General features: G+C 48.3%; 7 protein-coding genes across 7 annotated transcripts; 5 read left to right on the top strand and 2 right to left on the bottom strand.

The window, feature by feature from the left end:
* Nucleotides 1-29: 29 nt before the first annotated feature.
* On the top strand, nucleotides 30-1,288 carry N7446_003629 (uncharacterized protein; the record flags this gene model as incomplete). The annotated part of the gene is made up of 2 exons (XM_058512378.1): nucleotides 30-219; nucleotides 288-1,288. The coding sequence occupies 2 exons, from the start codon at nucleotides 30-32 to the stop codon at nucleotides 1,286-1,288; spliced, it is 1,191 nt and encodes a 396-aa protein (XP_058373707.1).
* Nucleotides 1,289-1,968: 680 nt separating this feature from the next.
* N7446_003628 (uncharacterized protein) lies at nucleotides 1,969-4,258 on the top strand. Its single transcript, XM_058512377.1, has 6 exons — nucleotides 1,969-2,127; nucleotides 2,178-2,753; nucleotides 2,806-2,957; nucleotides 3,010-3,168; nucleotides 3,218-3,574; nucleotides 3,627-4,258. The coding sequence occupies exons 1-6, from the start codon at nucleotides 2,002-2,004 to the stop codon at nucleotides 4,174-4,176; spliced, it is 1,920 nt and encodes a 639-aa protein (XP_058373706.1). The 5' UTR covers nucleotides 1,969-2,001; the 3' UTR covers nucleotides 4,177-4,258.
* A 1,069-nt stretch (nucleotides 4,259-5,327) lies between these two features.
* On the bottom strand, nucleotides 5,328-6,353 carry N7446_003627 (uncharacterized protein; the record flags this gene model as incomplete). Its single annotated transcript, XM_058512376.1, has 1 exon — nucleotides 5,328-6,353. The coding sequence occupies one exon, from the start codon at nucleotides 6,351-6,353 to the stop codon at nucleotides 5,328-5,330; it is 1,026 nt and encodes a 341-aa protein (XP_058373705.1).
* Nucleotides 6,354-9,443: 3,090 nt separating this feature from the next.
* N7446_003626 (cupin domain-containing protein) lies at nucleotides 9,444-10,141 on the top strand. Its single transcript, XM_058512375.1, has 3 exons — nucleotides 9,444-9,692; nucleotides 9,749-9,980; nucleotides 10,025-10,141. The coding sequence occupies exons 1-3, from the start codon at nucleotides 9,595-9,597 to the stop codon at nucleotides 10,052-10,054; spliced, it is 360 nt and encodes a 119-aa protein (XP_058373704.1). The 5' UTR covers nucleotides 9,444-9,594; the 3' UTR covers nucleotides 10,055-10,141.
* A 321-nt stretch (nucleotides 10,142-10,462) lies between these two features.
* Nucleotides 10,463-12,785, top strand: N7446_003625 (putative serine/threonine protein kinase; the record flags this gene model as incomplete). The annotated part of the gene is made up of 3 exons (XM_058512374.1): nucleotides 10,463-11,278; nucleotides 11,329-12,643; nucleotides 12,698-12,785. Exons 1-3 carry the CDS (start codon nucleotides 10,738-10,740, stop codon nucleotides 12,783-12,785), a joined length of 1,944 nt encoding a protein of 647 aa, XP_058373703.1. The 5' UTR covers nucleotides 10,463-10,737.
* Nucleotides 12,786-13,167: 382 nt separating this feature from the next.
* Nucleotides 13,168-13,772, bottom strand: N7446_003624 (uncharacterized protein; the record flags this gene model as incomplete). Its single annotated transcript, XM_058512373.1, has 3 exons — nucleotides 13,168-13,254; nucleotides 13,319-13,681; nucleotides 13,761-13,772. The coding sequence occupies 3 exons, from the start codon at nucleotides 13,770-13,772 to the stop codon at nucleotides 13,168-13,170; spliced, it is 462 nt and encodes a 153-aa protein (XP_058373702.1).
* A 1,271-nt stretch (nucleotides 13,773-15,043) lies between these two features.
* Nucleotides 15,044-16,050, top strand: N7446_003623 (uncharacterized protein; the record flags this gene model as incomplete). The annotated part of the gene is made up of 2 exons (XM_058512372.1): nucleotides 15,044-15,960; nucleotides 16,014-16,050. The coding sequence occupies 2 exons, from the start codon at nucleotides 15,044-15,046 to the stop codon at nucleotides 16,048-16,050; spliced, it is 954 nt and encodes a 317-aa protein (XP_058373701.1).
* Nucleotides 16,051-17,241: the final 1,191 nt, after the last annotated feature.

The following is a 17,241-nucleotide window of genomic DNA, read 5'->3' as shown; positions in this document are numbered from 1 at the left end:
AGGTAATCACGCTCTAACCAGCTTCCACCATGGCGCCACCGGCCGACCGCGTCGCTAGCATCATGCTGTTGTGGCACTCGCTCAAGCTCGTCTCCTGCACCACCCTGCAGACCTTGTGGGCAGGTTACGGACAAATCTGTGCCATTACTGCCAAGGCCTCCACCGAGGAAGCAGCAAAGCATATGGACAAGCTTTGCGGGATGGAAAAGGAGCTGCTGGGTCAACTTATCCTCTCATCCTTAAGCTCATCTCGCCCCCAAACAAAAGCGGCGGCAAACAAGATGAAGGACACCTTCGAAAAATGATGAGCTACGAGGTGGAGCAGCATTTCTACAGCCATTTGGTCCCACTGCTGGACGAAGATGTTGGTGTTGCCAAATGTCTTGCCTCGACTAGGGGCATGGACGGCCAGGAGGGTGAGCAAGAACTTAAAGGTCTTATGGCCACCATCATGGTCGATTTGCGTGAAAATTTTCCAATCGCAGGCGAGAAGCGGAGTTTGCTGGACAGCACACAAGTCCATGGGGCAATAGACTGGCTAGCCCGCTTCCATGGTCGTACACGGGATCTGCTACAAAAAGGCCTTGACATTGGTAAACACGTTTTGCCACCCTTTGAAGAATCAATAAAAAGACAAAGCGAAGCCAATGATATTGGCAACGGGCTGTGGCTTAACGGAGGGTACACCTACCTTGCGACACGGCGCAAAGAGTACGATTTTCTTGTCGAGGCCACCGACTCAGAGTGGTCAGAAGCGCTGTGCGAACCTTTCGAAGGATCATCACTATCTGTGGCTGAGATGGCTGCGTCGTTCTTAACACCATCTGGAAGGCCGATTGAGTCGTACATTCACGGCGACGTCAAGTCAGAGAATCTCTTCACAAACCTTACTAGAGATAAGGTCGCGTTCTTCGACTTTCAGTATGTTGGGCTGGGCCTCGGTGTCTGTGACCTCGCCAAACTGTTTACATGCTCGGTTCCTCTGCATATGCTGGTTGATGATATTGAATATGTGCCAGAGGAGCTGTTAATGTGTGATGGCGAGAGGCGGCTGCTCGAGTATTACCGTAAGAGACTCATCCCGGATGGCGAGACGGATGCATATGATTGGCATTCATTCACACGACACTGGGAGACGGCCCTTGTGGATTGGTGCAGGTTTCAGGCCTCGTGGGGCTTCTGGGGAAACACTGAGTGGCTTGAGGCCCGTGTAAGATCGATCTTGCATGACGAGGAGTGGCGAATCTGGATTCATCAGAATGTCAGCAGTGAGAATAATAGACGATAAAGTGCTAGCACTGAGCCTCCAGCCGGATGCTTTCGATTCTTAGAAATTCGATCCCCACTAGTGAGGTGGGGCGTCCCAGGCATAGAGATGCCCAGTGACGTCCTAGAAAATCAATTGCTCAGTATGCAGGAACCCTTCCTAGCATCTGTGTCATCTGACGATCATCGGCCCTAGAGTGAAGAATGGATGAAGTATAGCCGGTGTAGATCGTGACCAAAAGATATGATCCACACGCTAAAACATAGAGAAAGAGTTCAAGTGGGTGCTCCAAGCTAACCACTTTACAAGGTGCTTCAATTCAGAATATCTCTACTTGTCAAGTTCTCTCTTTCCCTTTCATCCCAATTTTGGTGCGACGCTATGCCTTTTATCCAGTTCTCCACTTTGGCTCGATTAGGTAATGGTAGCCCGAGAATATAATCATAGCTCTTTCCTATTAGCCTAACTTGTGACTCTTAACACCATGTATAGAACCAGCTCACTTGCATTTCTTATTTCTCTCTTAGGAAATGAAAATGGCACATGTGGCGGTGGATTGATCGTTAGTCATCTGGCTTCATCCCCCACCTAGAGGCTTCCGGACAAAACTTCCGGCCACTTAGATCGAATCACCGTTCAAAGATCCTGCATATCTTCAGTTGTCCCATTTGAAGTTCTTTTCTTTTCCCAAAATCCCCCTCAATGGATACCTTTTTGGTCTAAGTCGCTTGGAAATGGACAAGCCACTACGGTCATTGGCTCCTCATCCGGCAGGACCCAGCCAGAAGCCAGAGATGAAGGTACCGAAGCGAGAAAACATCTCCCTCGCTTGTTCTGGCTGCAAAGCCCGCAAATCCAAGGTGCGCCGATCTTCTACTAAATCAAGGCACTTTTCTAATTATTAAATTAGTGCGATGGGGCGCAGCCTTGCCAAGCCTGTAGCAAGAGAGGCAAGGAATGTGTTTTTGATGAAACCACAGATAAAAGGCGTCGACTTATTATGAAGCGAAAAATGGATAGCCTTGAAGACGATCGCGACATGCTACTTCAACTTGTAAGCAAACTGCGCGATTCAAGCAACAGTCAGGTCATCCAACTGCTCAATCTGATTCGGAGTAATGCACTTTTGGATGAAATCAAAGATTATATGGACAAGAACATGCACGACGAGCTTGAGAAGACACCCGAATTGATGGATATCGCGAACATTATGAGAGAGGGTAGAGTTCAATCGCGGCGCAGGGTCCTGGATGTGCGACGACTCTCTGATGATCCGCTGTGGGATGTCCCCGCGAAACCCTGGACGAGTCTGACTGATGACAATGCTTTTGTGTCCCACCTGGTTTCGCTCTTCTTTACGTGGTTTCATCCATACTTAAACTTCATAGATCGTGACCGTTTCATCAAAGACATGCAGTCCGGGGATCCAGAGAATTGTCTCTACTGTTCACCTTTCCTCGTCAATGCCATCCTGGCCGATGCTTGCGTATGTTTCTATCGTTATTCGAGCAAATCTGGTTCAAACTCATGCGTCCTAGGCCTATTCAGATTATCCAGAGGCGTTCGCTCAACCAGACGACTTAACATCTAAGGGAAAGCATTTCTACGAGGAGGCTAGAATGCTTTATGAGAATGAAGATGGCAAAGTCAGGTTGACTACGATACAAGGCCTATGTATTCTCTTCTCAAGGTGCGCGAGATACCGCTTGTGGCCGGTAAGCATTCAGCTAATCATCCTACAGTTCTTGCCTGTATGGCAAAGACCGACGCGGGTGGCTTTACGTGGGACAACTAGTCTACGTAACGCAAGACCTACTCGAGGAACACGATCTAGGAACAGAGTCAATATATGCACCAGAGGTGGTGAACCTCACAGTCTGGGGCCTCTACAATATCATGGCGTTAGATGCCCCGACCCCACATACAATTTATGTTTACTGACTATGACAGGGCCAACTCTCTTGTATTTCACAAGCGAATCATGTTTCGAGCCCCAAAAAGGCCATATGGAATGCACCCGTCTCCTCAGCCCAGTCACAAGGACCTGTGGACCCCATATCCCTCTCTGGTCGGCGCCATTCCTGCCCATACAGCCCATATGGTAAAGGCCTATTCAGATTTGAGTGTTACCATATTTGAATCCTCTTCGTGGTTTTTCAAGAGGGGCAAGAATTTGGAGAATATGTCCTTTTTGGAAATGCGTGACGCGGCGGATGACTTATATGCTCGTCTCAAAGATTGGAAAGCGAACATCAACGACTGCATGAAAGAGGAGACCAACACAACACCACATGGTCTGAGTTTACAGTATGTCACTATCCCCCACCCTATTCAATATATCTGCTTACATTGGATCCAGCATGTACTGGAATAATATAATCATGAGCACCTATGGCTTTGTGCAGAAAAAGGCCTATCAGGAGAATTTAAGCCCTGAAAATTATCAGTCAGTGAAAGAAATCAGACTCACAGCGGCCAGAGAGGTCGGACGACTGATAGAGGTACACCGATCCTTATGGGGGAGCGACCGAATCCCAGCGGCAAACATGCAATCATGCTCAATGGCAGAGAACACTCTTCTCGAGGATCTCGACAACCCCGCAAGCCGAAAGGCTTTCATCGATCTCTGCGTTGTTTCCAAGGCTGCTGCACGTCTCTGGCCTTTAGGAAAGGCAATGCTGCGTGCTCTCCAGGTAGCAGCGAAAGAGTTGGCAGTCACTCTCCCCGCTGAAACAGACGCCTTGTTCTCGGATATCGAGAGCAATTGGTCCCCCAGAGAAACAAAGGATATTAGCAGTAAATATCCAAACTTTGCGATTTATCTTAAGTCGAAGAACAGCAATGAAGCGGAACTTGACACGTTTTTGGAGAAGTGGGACGCTTTGCAAATCGACGTCTTGGGCCCATAGCTTAGCGTTCGCTTCAACCTTTCTCAGTAACTCCTCCTATCCGTAGATTCTAGGTTCGGTTCAATCTTATATGTTACTATTGGCGTGTTTGTGGGTTTGATGGTGGTTAAACGCATATTGATCAGATGTAGTTTGGCACCCAGTCCCTTCTCTCTCTTCTTGTTGACGTTTGGCACTTAAACTCTTAAGATTTCTGTCCTGTGATTGTTGAACATGCGGCCAGGCACCACAAGAGATTAAATTATGCGAAAGAGGTATAAAGCCTCAATGACGGCCTAAGACATGAACGTATCAAGCTCCGGTGGGTATCGCATACAAAACCCACCCAACGGACAAGGAAAAGCCGCTACGCTACACGAGCCCTTCCTGCATTCTACGAAACGGTTTCTTCTGCTCCTTGTATTGCATGTCCCCATATTCCTCGATCATTCGTTTTCGGTGTCTCCAGAATGTCAAGCCCGTATTCTTGGCAATTCCAGTCCCGAATGTCATTTCGAATGGGGATTGACTGGCGATAGTGCTGATGAAGCTGACTTTGGCGACCTCGGACTCACAGATATAAAGCAACTCCAATGCTTTAGTTCCCGGCTTTGGGCTGTAATGGCAGAAAATGGGGAGGAAAAGGAGCTGCCGGCGGTCCTATTCACATCGGTGAACAATAAATTGGATTACGTGGATATATGGACTAAGACAACTGCTGCACTCTACCATTTGTTAACTAGTGCGTGGAGACTGACGAATGTGACCTTTGAACTCCTTGCAAAGGTCATTATATCTATTTTGGAAATGTTTGAATGAGACTTAGATATATGTAACAATGTATGATTGATCTCAAAAAAGTAAATACAAGTATGAGAAAAACAATGTGGTTCCTACTCCAGATAAACTCCAGGGAGTAAAGCCACGAGTCGGCGAATGTTCCTGCATAGGCTGCGCCACCGTCCCGTAGATAATATGATACCCCACTCGATCTGTTGTAAACCAAGGCACCGATGTTGTATCGTTGCAGACATGTGTTAGGGCGTTGAAGCATCCTTCCCTTTCCCTGTGAACTCGTAGCTTTTCCCTGACAAGGATTATATTAGTGAAATGTGCTTGGTAGACACTATTGGATTTCGTCAGACATACATATCTTGGTGTGATCCTTTCATCTAACACAACTTTTGGGCAGGGTAATCGGCTTGCATCGCAGAAACACCAAGATGGCCTCGCCATGTTCCTCCATGGCTCATTGTCATGCAGAGCGCCGAGGTGCTTCCCAGGTCTTCCCATGCGTCGTCAAGAGCAGAAACGATTGTCTTGATTTCAGCAGTGGTATCACAGTTGCGCCCGGAGGCGTAGTAGTAATAGTTATAGTCCTTTCCGTTAGCGTCCGTCAGGCGGCCTGTAATGTGATCACAGCTTTTGGCTGCACTTTTCTGATAGATCTCGGTCGCAATTCCAATGATAACTGCCTGGGACTTGTTGGGATCACTGAACTTAGTGCTTCCTGACTTCTTGTTACTCTCGGAGATGGAGATTGCAGTTCTTTTCACAAGTCCAATCTCATTTCTCTTCGCGATGCTTCTTGTCTCGAGCTCAGGAAACCCAGGGTTGCTTCTTTTTGCGCCTTTGTGATGGTCGGAGCAAGCGTTTTTTGGGTCCTGTCCTGAGGCATCGGTGGCGAGACCAATCACTCCGTGCCATGTGCCGTGGTGATCAAAATCAAGGCACACTGCAGAGGCACGCTCAGAATGTAATTCATCGAATGCATCTGAGAGAGCGTTGGTGATGGTCTTTGCTCGCTGAGTGCTGTCGCAATTGCTCCCTGTTGTGTATGAATACGTATAATATTTATACCCAACTCCATTTATAGTGACGGAGGTTATCAGTGACTTGCCACAAATCTTGTCCGCGTCCGGCTGGTTACTAAGCCAACTAAAGTAGTTGCCAACAGCTCCAGTAATCACAAGGCCGAGTGTACCACCCGCTCCAATGACCGCAGCAGCGCCTGCACTGGGCCATTTGTGAACGACTGTATACTGGTCGCTTGTCCGGACAGCTAGCTCCCCGTGCTCACTCTCACTGCTTTGGTCCAAGGTCTCCTTTGTTTCGACCGCAAGTGCTGAGCATAACCCTTGGATAGCTAGCAGGGAAACGAGGACGGATCCAAGGTGATCTGAGATGCTCTTGAACATTATTGAGATATTGAGAGCACTCTCGTGGCTCCGTGGTTTGAATAGTATCTATGTCTAGTCAGCAATATCCAATAGGAGTAAGGCAGAACGGTTCTACCACACATACTGGTATACTGGTAAGAATATGGATGGAAATGCCACAAAAGAACAGAGAAAGAAGATAAACACAAAGATGATCCAATTCTTTGGTGCCTCTGATACAGCTCTCGATTTGTTCGAGGGTGGTGCCCTTTTATATGCTCGTGACTATGTTAGTTATCTGTAAATGTCAAGTAAATGCCTCAATTTCATAGCACTATTCACATATCCATGTTAGATCCCATAAATAAACGGATCTCTATTCGGCCGAGGAATAGCCCCCAAGTCGCGCGATTGTGGGCCGAAGGGGAAATTTATTGTTCACTCTTCAGCAATTGGGGGCGAGAGACGAACAAGGTCAGTGTCTATCGCCTGGTCCCCTTCTGGAAATACTGGAAGCAGGACTGTAGAGCACCTGTTCTTCCTGTGCTTCATCCCAGCCTGGGTGTGAAAGCAAGTCTAACGTCCGAAGTTTCGTCGTTGCTCTGAAGCCTCCAGTTCGTTAATGAGAACTGAATACACGTAAAGAGAAGGCCCCGAAAGTGGATACGGAGGCGCAGTGGGGCGGCGTGCTCTGAGAATCAGAGGCAGCTTAGTGGGGGCGAGGCTTGCATTTGCAAGGGTTGGACTAACGTTGGTTTAGGAACTAACGTTGGTTTAGGGACTAACGTTAGTTGATCACAATCGGTATTATCAGGCTTCTACAAGATATCAGACTTTTCTGATATACGTCTCAACTCTATGTAACTCGAGATTTAACCTCAAGACTAGTAATTCCAATTCTTAATTTAACAACAACACTTTAACGCGCGCTCCATTCTCCTTTCCGCGGCGTCTTCTAGTGGGAATTTTTCGCCCGTAAGAATAGGGGCTAAATCAGTAGAAACGATTAATCCAAGGCAGAGTAAGCCTTGCGGACCTGCTTTGTATTAGAATCATTGTTCCTATCACTACCCGTGTACCCATATAGGAAAACGGGGTTTCATCAACTATTCCATACTGGGTATAGATGAGGAACCACCGGATCTACATACGTCTTTTTCCAGTCTTATTATTGGCCAGCCAGGGAAGCCGGTCCCACTCATGGCTTTTCCGGTTTCTTCAGCCACTTGGGTACCATTTATACCTGAGACAGCTTGGGGCCAAAAGGCGTCGATGTATCGTCATCATGCGATCCTTAACACTACTTACATTGGGGGCCGAAAGAAAGATTTCCGATTTTCCGAGTCAACGCGATGCCCACGGAGGGCAACATGTGAGCGTACAGGCTCTTGATTCTACTCCGTCTGCTTCTTCGGGGAGGATGGCACGATTACTTCTCTATGGGGCTAAATATCTGTATCAGTTTACCACGTGCCCATTCAGGATTGGAAACATAAGAAGCGGACTGAGTTCACTGGGACATTCGCTGTTCTCTTCAGTTCTCTCGCCTGCTCAAAATGGGGTTGTCATCACCAGCCTGCCGTTCTCGTCAGCAAACAATGGCAGAAATCACCAAGCGCGCATTAGGAGAAACCTGCTGTAGCCTCGAATATAATTCAATTGACTAAAGAATAAGCCTAGAATGTATCGCGCGGTCCGAAAGTCGATGTGATCAGTGTTTCTGCTCTCTTTATATTCCTATAGTCCGCCACATTTTCTGGGGACATTCCCTGTGCTCCACAGCTAGGCGCCGAGGCCGATGGTTATCGGTTTAAGGTTATCCCTAGGCTGCAGGTATGGTGCAACAGAGACTACGGGCATCTGACTACTTTTCTAAGGAACCTCCACGGGTGGCTGCATTGACTGGTGGTGAGGCAATTATCGAGTGGCGCCCGGTTCCGCAGACCTCATCTAGCGTTAACGTTCCTCCAACGTCGTCCTCTCATGTCCTGATTGACCCAGCTTTACCTGCAATGGTCGCACACAGTGAACAATGCAGAATATAGACATTTCAAGTCTGGTGGTTGGCAATCCCCTCCCCTCATTTTCGATCCTGACTACATCCCCCCTCAGCCACATTTAAAAGGTCGAACAACTCAAAGCAGCGAGTGGATCCGGAAATATTCATCAAGTCCAGAAACTATCAAAATCAGACAAGATATTTGCGGATGACTTGATATTCTCAGACTGCTTTTCAAATACGGAGGATCTATCCAGTACGGACAGCTGTTGGATTACACCGTATGGAAGGATGTTGCCGACTATCTTGAGGTCTTAGTCTTCATCCTCGATAAACATCCGCCTATCAACCAACTGAAGTTCGCAAATCATGCCACTTCTTACAAGCTACAAATTTGCCTTGGGGATTGGAACCCGTCTTCACGTGGCTTTGGAACTGAATTGGATGTGGTTGATGCTTCCTTTGCCAGGGGAGCCGATCTCTTCTTCAAGATGTAAAGGGTGAATCAGCGATTGACAAGGCTACGCACTGATCGTCTGGGATTCGGGATGCCGTTGTCAGTCAATCTGAAAATTGGTAGTAGCTGAAGAAGTGGCTTCTTAATAAAGGTGTTTGCGCCAACGTTTCCCATGTTGTAGATGTATGATTTTGCACCAGCGATGGAAATGCATCTGATTAGAATTCTTTGTTAATATGGTAAATGTTTCAAGCTTATCAATACCACACGACTCTTATCAGCCTATCTATCCAAGTGGGTTGAATTCATTGTAGACGAGGTCGCGGATCCGTTATATGACAGGGAAGCACTAACCGAATGTAGTAAAAAGATCCCCTCCACCATACAAAGTGTACTTTTTTTTTTGCTGCATCAATAGCAGATAGAATATGGGCTTGTGAGTTTTTACTAGGAGAAGATGCGTATTGAATGAAGCAGCTCGATAAATATCGATGGTTCGCCTTCAGAGACCACCGCGATTTGGAGCTCCGCCATAGTCTACGGCCTTTATCTGAAGCTTCAGGGTTCCCCTCACCACATCTTGATGCCCCTCATTCTTGCGGCTTACGATCCGATCTCTCCTGGACTGCCTAGTCTGTACATTAGATCCGAGTTCGAAGGTTGCTTCTTCGAAGCGCATCCCCTCATTGGAGGTGGCAGACAGACCCTGAGAACTGTACAGTATAAAGGCAGCCCTCTGCTCAAATACAATCCACAATATTGTTTTTACACTACTTCAACCTTCAGTACTATTGGTTTGGAACAATTGTCCGAAACCTCCAATCATGGCAGTTCCCTTCACCTACCACGCTAAGGCGCAATCCACCTTTAAGCCTCCACTTATCGCCAATGAGAACGCCTTCTTGGGCGACGTGCAATCTAGGTACTCATTTAATCTGGTGTCTAATCATGATAGATATTGTCACTAACCCCCCGCAGCGAGAAAGAAAACCCGGACAAGCCCATGTCCTGTGGTTTCTACCGTCTGGAAAAGGGCACCCCCTTGGTTTACACATACACCTACGACGAAATGAAGATTATTGTCGAGGGCAAGTTTGAGATTTCCGATGAGACAGGACAGAAAGTTACAGCGACTCCTGGGGATGTGTTCTATTTCCCCAAGGGAGCCACAATCACATTCACGACAGAGGACTATGGGTTGGCGTTCTATGTGGGTACATCCTCAGCTAGGAAGGGCGACGCTAACGAAAGCAGACTGGACAACGGAAGCAGGGAGCGGCCTGAACATATAGTCCACCAGTCGATAGTTCCATAGTCCCCAACAAGATATTAACAATTATCGGGGTCTCCGTGCCTGAATCCATGGTTTTCTCAGCTTTGTTTTTCCACTAGTCCCAATACGGTAGTATGCTTATCCCCCCTTTCCCCAAGTATGAGTGGACGGGGGGACAATTATTGAAATAATCCCCGATGCATACATGCAAATGTGCGACATCCACTAGTCCCTTCAAATCACTATTATAGCCGAGCATGCCCACCACTCAAGGTTCATAGCCCCATAAGGAGGGGCAGGGATATCAAATTAACCCGCGTTAGGGCCTTTGGAGGCCGATCTGGGAAGAATAGGGCGAGAATAGCGATCGAAAGTGGACCAAGTTCAGCTCGCCTCGATAAACTCATCCACTCTGGTGGGTTTGACACTATAAAACCAGGCGGGATAGCACAGCCTGTATGACGTGGGGGGAGTTGCTAGGGCAACATTCAGGCTTCAGGAAGGGGGGATCGGACAGGGTGGATTGTAGAAAGTGAGAAATCAAGATCACATCGATCGTGGGTGGAGTGATCGACTGGAATAATAAACAACTTTCTTTTTCCGGAACAAAGACCTTTTGTCTTCTTCTGCTTATTGTTCCTTAGTGCCTGCCAAACGCTTATCGGCCCAACGCAACCCCTCTTCAACAACCATCATGGCCATCGGTTCAGAGGATGGGCTTCGTCTCCCGAATCCGCCCCCATTGTTGCACACTCGTCATGAAACGTTCGACCGTCCTTCGACCCCCGCCGAGCATGGCTTCACCAGTCCGCCACAGACTCCCCAGGGAAGTCCCAGCAAGAGTCGGTTGCCTCCTGGCGCACTCGACCTGCCCAATGTCTTCGATAAGGCCATGAAGTTGACGCCTACATCACCCTCCAAGTCAACCTACAACCACTACAATCATCCCATGTTCTCCGGAAAGGGGGAGGACTTCAACGAGAGCGTCATCCACCAAGCCCCCTCCAGCCCGACGCGCAGAGCAAACAAGGAGAACACACCCCCAAACCCAGCGCGCCTGACCAAGGACTTGGGCACCGCTCCAGCAGCAGCAGCCCTGTCGCGCCAAGAACCATATCAACAACGCGATGCCGAGACAACAAGACGCCAGGTGCAGATGCGCGGGCTGACACCAGAGGAAATCGAGAAATTGGCCCAACCCCGCGTCAAGCGTCTGGTCAATGTGACCCAACTCTGTAAGTCCAACTCAAGACCAGCTCCTATACCCAAAGCTAACAGGCAGCAGATTTCCTGGACCACTACTTCGACCTCCTCAGCTACGTCCACAACCGGCAAACCCGCCACACCCAATTCAAAGCCGCATACCCCGATCCTCCCGCAACCCCCGAAGAAGAGCACGAGCCCGCCCTCCTAAAATACCTCGGTCGCGAACGCGCCCATCTCCGGAAGCGTCGTACCCGTCTTCGCCAGGGTGATTTCCAGATTCTGACTCAGGTCGGTCAGGGTGGTTATGGACAAGTGTATCTGGCGCAGAAGAAGGATACGCGCGAGGTATGCGCGTTGAAGGTTATGAGCAAGAAGCTGCTGTTCAAACTCGATGAGATCCGTCATATTCTCACCGAGCGCGATATTCTCACAGCTGCGAAGAGCGAATGGCTTGTCAAGTTGCTCTATGCCTTCCAGGATGATACCCAGATCTATTTGGCGATGGAGTATGTCCCCGGTGGTGATTTCCGCACATTGCTGAACAACACTGGTGTTTTGCATAACCGACATGCTCGTTTCTACATTGCCGAGATGTTTAGTTGCATTGATGCGCTGCATGTGCTGGGTTACATTCATCGAGACTTGAAGCCGGAGAATTTCCTGATTGATTCAACGGGACACGTCAAGCTGACTGATTTCGGTTTGGCGGCTGGTATGCTGAGCCCTGGCAAAATTGAGTCGATGCGCGTTAAGCTTGAGGAGGTTGGCAACACGCCTGTTCCTTTCGGTCGACCTATGGAGCAGCGTACAATGGCTGAGCGCCGGCAAGGTTACCAGTCTCTGCGCCAACGCGAGGTCAACTATGCCAAGTCGATTGTCGGTTCACCTGATTACATGGCGCCCGAGGTTCTCAAGGGCGACCAATATGATTTCACTGTTGACTATTGGAGTCTGGGCTGTATGCTCTTCGAGGCGTTGGCCGGATACCCGCCTTTCGCAGGAGCAACAGTCGAGGAAACCTGGCAGAACCTGAAGCGCTGGCAGAAGGTGCTGCGCAAGCCTGTCTACGAAGACCCGAACTACTTCCTTTCACGACGGACATGGGACCTGATTACGAAGTTGGTTGCCGGCAAAGAAACACGATTTAAAAATATCAAGGAGATCCACGCACACGATTACTTCACCGAAGTCGACTTTGAGAACTTGCGTGAACAGCGCGCGCCTTTCGTTCCTGAGTTGGATTCCGAGACCGATGCTGGCTACTTTGATGACTTCAGCAGCGAGGCTGATATGGCCAAGTATAAGGAAGTGCATGATAAGCAGCGCGCATTGGAGGATATGGCTGATCGCGAGGACAAAATGGGCAAGGGCTTATTTGTTGGGTTTACGTTCCGGTATGTTATATCTTCTCCGTCATACCCGTGGGACAGTCTGCTAACATATTCTAGTCACCGCAAACCGGCTGTCGACAGTGGAGGCCGCAGCTCTCCCCGCAAACCGATCGCGACGGACGGCACATTCGGGACGATGTTCTAGCTTTGACCTCTACTCAGCCTCTTTTTCTTCTACGTTCCGCTGGTGCGTGACTCCGAGCTGGATCTTGGTTTCCTTATGCCCCATGTCCCAGTATTGAGTTTAATGGCGCACTTCTATCTGCTATCTTCCATCCTGCTGTTACATTACTTCCAACGCGATACGTCTTTCTCTTTCTCGCCTTCTCTTGTTCTAGTTCTATTGTCCAGGTCGGAGGTTCCAATTCGATTCTTGTATGATACATACTTAGACCGGCAGTTTGTGTCTCCTGTCGGTTGTTGGTTGCTTGTATGGATATGGAGTTATGACATTGATCTTGCGCGCGTGTTGAGTAGCATGTAGGCTGTAGCTCGTAGATCCCACCACGATAATTGCGATGATGTCTCTAGTAGGTAGGAAGCTGGCGCACCATACGCAAAATCTCAGACTCGCCATCACCAATGACAGCACGGCCATTGACCCAGTCAACAGTCTACATCACAAGCAAATTAGCAACCCAATAATCACCCCGAGCAGAGAAGAAAGAGGGAACATACCACAGGCCGAGTGAAGCTCTCATTATCCTCCTTAAATTTCTTAAGCGCATCCTCCGCATCACGAGCTCCCTTCACCAACTCAGCAACACCATACGTAGCCTTCTCACCCTGTCCACCAACACCACTAAGGGGCGAGATGTAATCCAGGATACTGCGCAGCTGGTCGGTTGTGGGAGGGGAGGTGGTCACCTCCAGCTCGAACTCGCCACGCTGCTGCTTGGCATGGCGGGAGTGATCACTTGCTTGGTCCTCTGTGGCGGTTTCGCCGGCGGTCGAGGAGGCTTGTTTTAGGATGTTGAGGGCTCGTGTCGACGATGCCAGGCTGGGAGAGTGGAAGAGGGTGATTGGGTCCAGGGTTTTGCTCTGGTTTGTATTAGTTTTGTCTGGATTGGCTTGGTGGGGTTTAGGGGGTTAAAGCTGTTGGGTTTGGAGCTGAACGTACGAAGCGGAACATTTTTGCGGTTGGGGGTTGTAATTGGGGGTGTGTAGATGGAATGGAGGTTGAGGTGAGGTGGATGTAGCTCAGTTCCTGGATGATGTCATGTGCTCGTCGGGTCGTGTCGGGCCGACTATAGGAAGTTGCGCTCCTCCGAGAATGAGTCAATGTTTATGGGCATTGGCATTGACATTGACATTGCTAATTTATTGCTACTGGGCCATCCATGGATGATATATTGCTCATGTTTATTTTGTTTGTCCTCTGCTGATCGCCTCCTGGTGCCTTGTTGGTGCCCTTTATTACCGTTGCCTTCAAACCCCATGGAAGGACGCATTTTTACGTCTTTCTACCAAAACTAACCATAGATGACAGCTGTGCAGATGAAGGTAGCGACTTGTGATATATGGATGCTTGATCACAGGTGAGGGGAAGAGTTGCACCGCCTACTGGCTCTTCTACATAACTGTCCACGTCTATCCGTGCTTAAGCAAGGCATGATTCATCTTTGTCTCTCTGGGACCACCTACCATCTTCGTGGCATTGGCTTAGTAAATCATTCTATTGCCTGCCAGTGTTAGTTTTTACATAACAACAAAAGTTCTCGCTCTCGAATCCCTCATTTCGTCAGGTTTGCAGACCCTTTTACACATGACTATGGGTGATGTGATCTGCCCGAGCAACGATGAACTCGATCGCCTGACGAAATGGTCATTATGTCTTGACCATGCCGATAGATCCACATTCTCACAATCCGAAAGCCTTGATCTGAAGAATATGCTTGGGCAGACCACATTTTCTCGGGCAGGGACTCTATCCTCAATGCTTCTTTTTCCTCCGAGGAGCAGACATCACAAGGAGGAAAGGGTCGCCTCCTTATCAATGGGCAGTCGACCTGCAGGACATTCAAGGGGATTATACTCTTGAGCCCAGGGTACTACGCAAAGTTAACTGCTCGAAGCTCAGTGAATATCGAATTGCCGAAAGTCATGTCTTGAATCGATGCTGTTCCCTCAGCGAAGACAAAACATAGGAAGCACATCGAAAGCTGGCTCGAGAATATGGAATAACAAATGTTCTTCCTCTCGTATATATCCCCACATTTTCCTGAATAACTCACGATTAAAGTTTATCAGCAGCCTTGGCAAGCTCCATGGTGGCAATTGGTAATCCTGCAGCGTTCAGAATATTTCTACTCTTTCCCTCTGGCCTAACAGGTGGGAGCGTCATGTAAAAGCCCTCTGCAGAGTGCGAGCGTGTCTGTGTCATGAGGCGCAGAAGCTAGTGCCATGCCGGATACCTCCTTCGTGACCAAGGGTCCGGAAGGGCTGATTGGAGGCTATCAAGGAGACAACGTTGCTATCAAAGTGGCCATGGGTATTCTGGTGGCAATAGTTCTCTATAATGCCGTCGAACTCAGCGTGCTTATCTTCCTGACTTTTCGTCGCTATCACGGACTCTACTTTTGGTCTCTCACGCTATCTACCACTTTGGGGCTTATTCCCAGTGGCCTGGGCAACCTGTTGCATTTCTTCAATATCGGTCCTCTATGGCTGTCGCTGAGCCTCTCAAACTTCGGATTCTACTTTATGATCCCTGGACAGTCCTTTGTGCTCTACTCCCGACTCCACTTGGTTCTTTACAACCAACAAGTCCTACGATTCATCCTTTGCGTGATTATCGTTAACACCCTGCTCATCGCCGTTCCCACATCTGTCACCACTTTCGGAACTGCATTCGTGAGAACACACGCCTGGAACAATGCTTATACAGTCGTGGAGCGGTTGCAGGTGACCTGGTTTTGCGTTCAAGAATTCCTGATATCTTTCCTCTACATTCATGAGACCGCCAAACTATTGCAGCTAAGCCCAAACGACACTCGCCGGAAGACCATCATGTACGAACTGATTGCTATAAACATCCTCATCATCCTCATGGACGTTGCTATTGTGACGGTCGAGTTCCTTGGTCTCTACTACCTACAGGTCCTTTTAAAAGCCGCTATCTACAGCATCAAGCTCAAGCTCGAGTTTGCTGTCCTTGGGAGATTGACGGCGATCGTGGATACGTCTCGCCCGAACTTTTCAGGGAGCGGTAGTGACTACTTTCTAGGCCAGGCCTACCCAGCACCACAGAATGCAATTGAATCGTCCACAGAAACCTCACAGGGAGACAGAGCAACTCTTTCGCCTACCCACACCCGCAGGTAAGTGGAAGTTCCGTCAAGCACCTGAGCTTCTATTAAGCTGAGGAATCTAGGAAAATCAAGCAGCCCATGTCCAACATCAATGCGTGATTATCGGAGCCCTTTTTCCTGGGTTAACAGCTCTACGGCGCTTGCGGTCTTTGTTTCAGGCTGTGTTCTCAGGTTACGGTGCGGAAGCAAAGTTTCGAGGCGTTCCTGTCGGGCGTGGGCAATAGATGACAACTCGACGCATATCATCTACAGACTATCACTCAACGAGGTTCCTTCCCTGGGACTTGGATCATGGCACAAGATCCCAATTCTCCTCTTGATCCGAGAAGAAAAGCCTTTCCGCCTACTATAGAGAATATGGCGATATAGTTTCCTCTCTAGTGCCTATACTCCCTTCTATAAACACGGCACGTAAAATCGCCTACGAGGAGGATCTTATCAGTTCGTTTAGTATACGCTACTAAACAATAGTAGATATCGAACTATATACGAGCTATATCAACTATGTAAAAATATGTTTGTCAAATCCACTAAGATTATTCCAAGCTTCCTTAATGGTAAACGTTGAGCACCACCTAGTAAGGCCTATGATTGTTTGCAATTTAACCTATGGAAAGGCTAGTGTAATCCACTACCCCGGTTTCTTATGTCTCATTTTCATATCCTGCTCAAGCCTGAATCCGCCTTATGTTTACCACTTTCTATACTGAGGCTATACGAGTACGATCTACGGCCGTAAGTGCAGATCGGAGGGAGCGAGAACGTAAAAGCCGAAGCGATTTACTCTACGGGTATTTCCGCACCGTCTAGGCGCTATTGCGGACCCCCAGAGCGCGTCGATCGGTCTTAATTTATCCGCCACATTTTCCCCACGTACTTCCCGACCGGAATTCTCTCTATGCTGGGATTAAGTTATAATCCCTTGTTTTTACTTCTTTCTCTTTTATTTTGTTTTTTATTTCTCTATTTCTTTCTTACATTAGCCATTGCGGAGTTCAATATAGAAACATGGGACAAGGTAGCTGCATAATAACTGGCATTTCCGTAGTTAGCCATTGTTTTGTGTTTTTCATTTCCCTGAATCTTTCTCTCTGTGTATTCCGTCAATTTGAGTCATGCTACATATACAAGAAGAGGATAACATTGGTAAAGTAACTTCTTCGATAGAGATACGATAGAGAAAGAAGGACGGAATCGCTGGACGCCCACCTAAATCAATATGCTTGATGCATTGGTTTTGATAGTAGATGTGAGACATCAACACCTGCATATGTATACATTTATCACAGA

This window comes from Penicillium canescens (assembly GCF_028828765.1).
Source record: "Penicillium canescens strain IBT 15451 chromosome Unknown utg000003l_segment0_segment0, whole genome shotgun sequence".
Lineage (NCBI taxonomy): Eukaryota > Fungi > Ascomycota > Eurotiomycetes > Eurotiales > Aspergillaceae > Penicillium > Penicillium canescens.
This window is presented reverse-complemented; position numbering and strand designations above follow the sequence as displayed.

What these genes read in the sequence shown, in the direction of transcription:
- N7446_003628 (XM_058512377.1), top strand. Translation starts at nt 2,002, where the DNA reads ATGGACAAGCCACTACGGTCATTGGCTCCTCATCCGGCAGGACCCAGC. An exon ending in GCAAAGCCCGCAAATCCAAG is followed by an intron (nt 2,128 to 2,177) that starts GTGCGCCGATCT and finishes TTATTAAATTAG; the next exon opens with TGCGATGGGGCGCAGCCTTG. An exon ending in CCACATGGTCTGAGTTTACA is followed by an intron (nt 3,575 to 3,626) that starts GTATGTCACTAT and finishes CATTGGATCCAG; the next exon opens with CATGTACTGGAATAATATAA.
- N7446_003626 (XM_058512375.1), top strand. Translation starts at nt 9,595, where the DNA reads ATGGCAGTTCCCTTCACCTACCACGCTAAGGCGCAATCCACCTTTAAG. An exon ending in TTGGGCGACGTGCAATCTAG is followed by an intron (nt 9,693 to 9,748) that starts GTACTCATTTAA and finishes AACCCCCCGCAG; the next exon opens with CGAGAAAGAAAACCCGGACA. An exon ending in ACTATGGGTTGGCGTTCTAT is followed by an intron (nt 9,981 to 10,024) that starts GTGGGTACATCC and finishes TAACGAAAGCAG; the next exon opens with ACTGGACAACGGAAGCAGGG.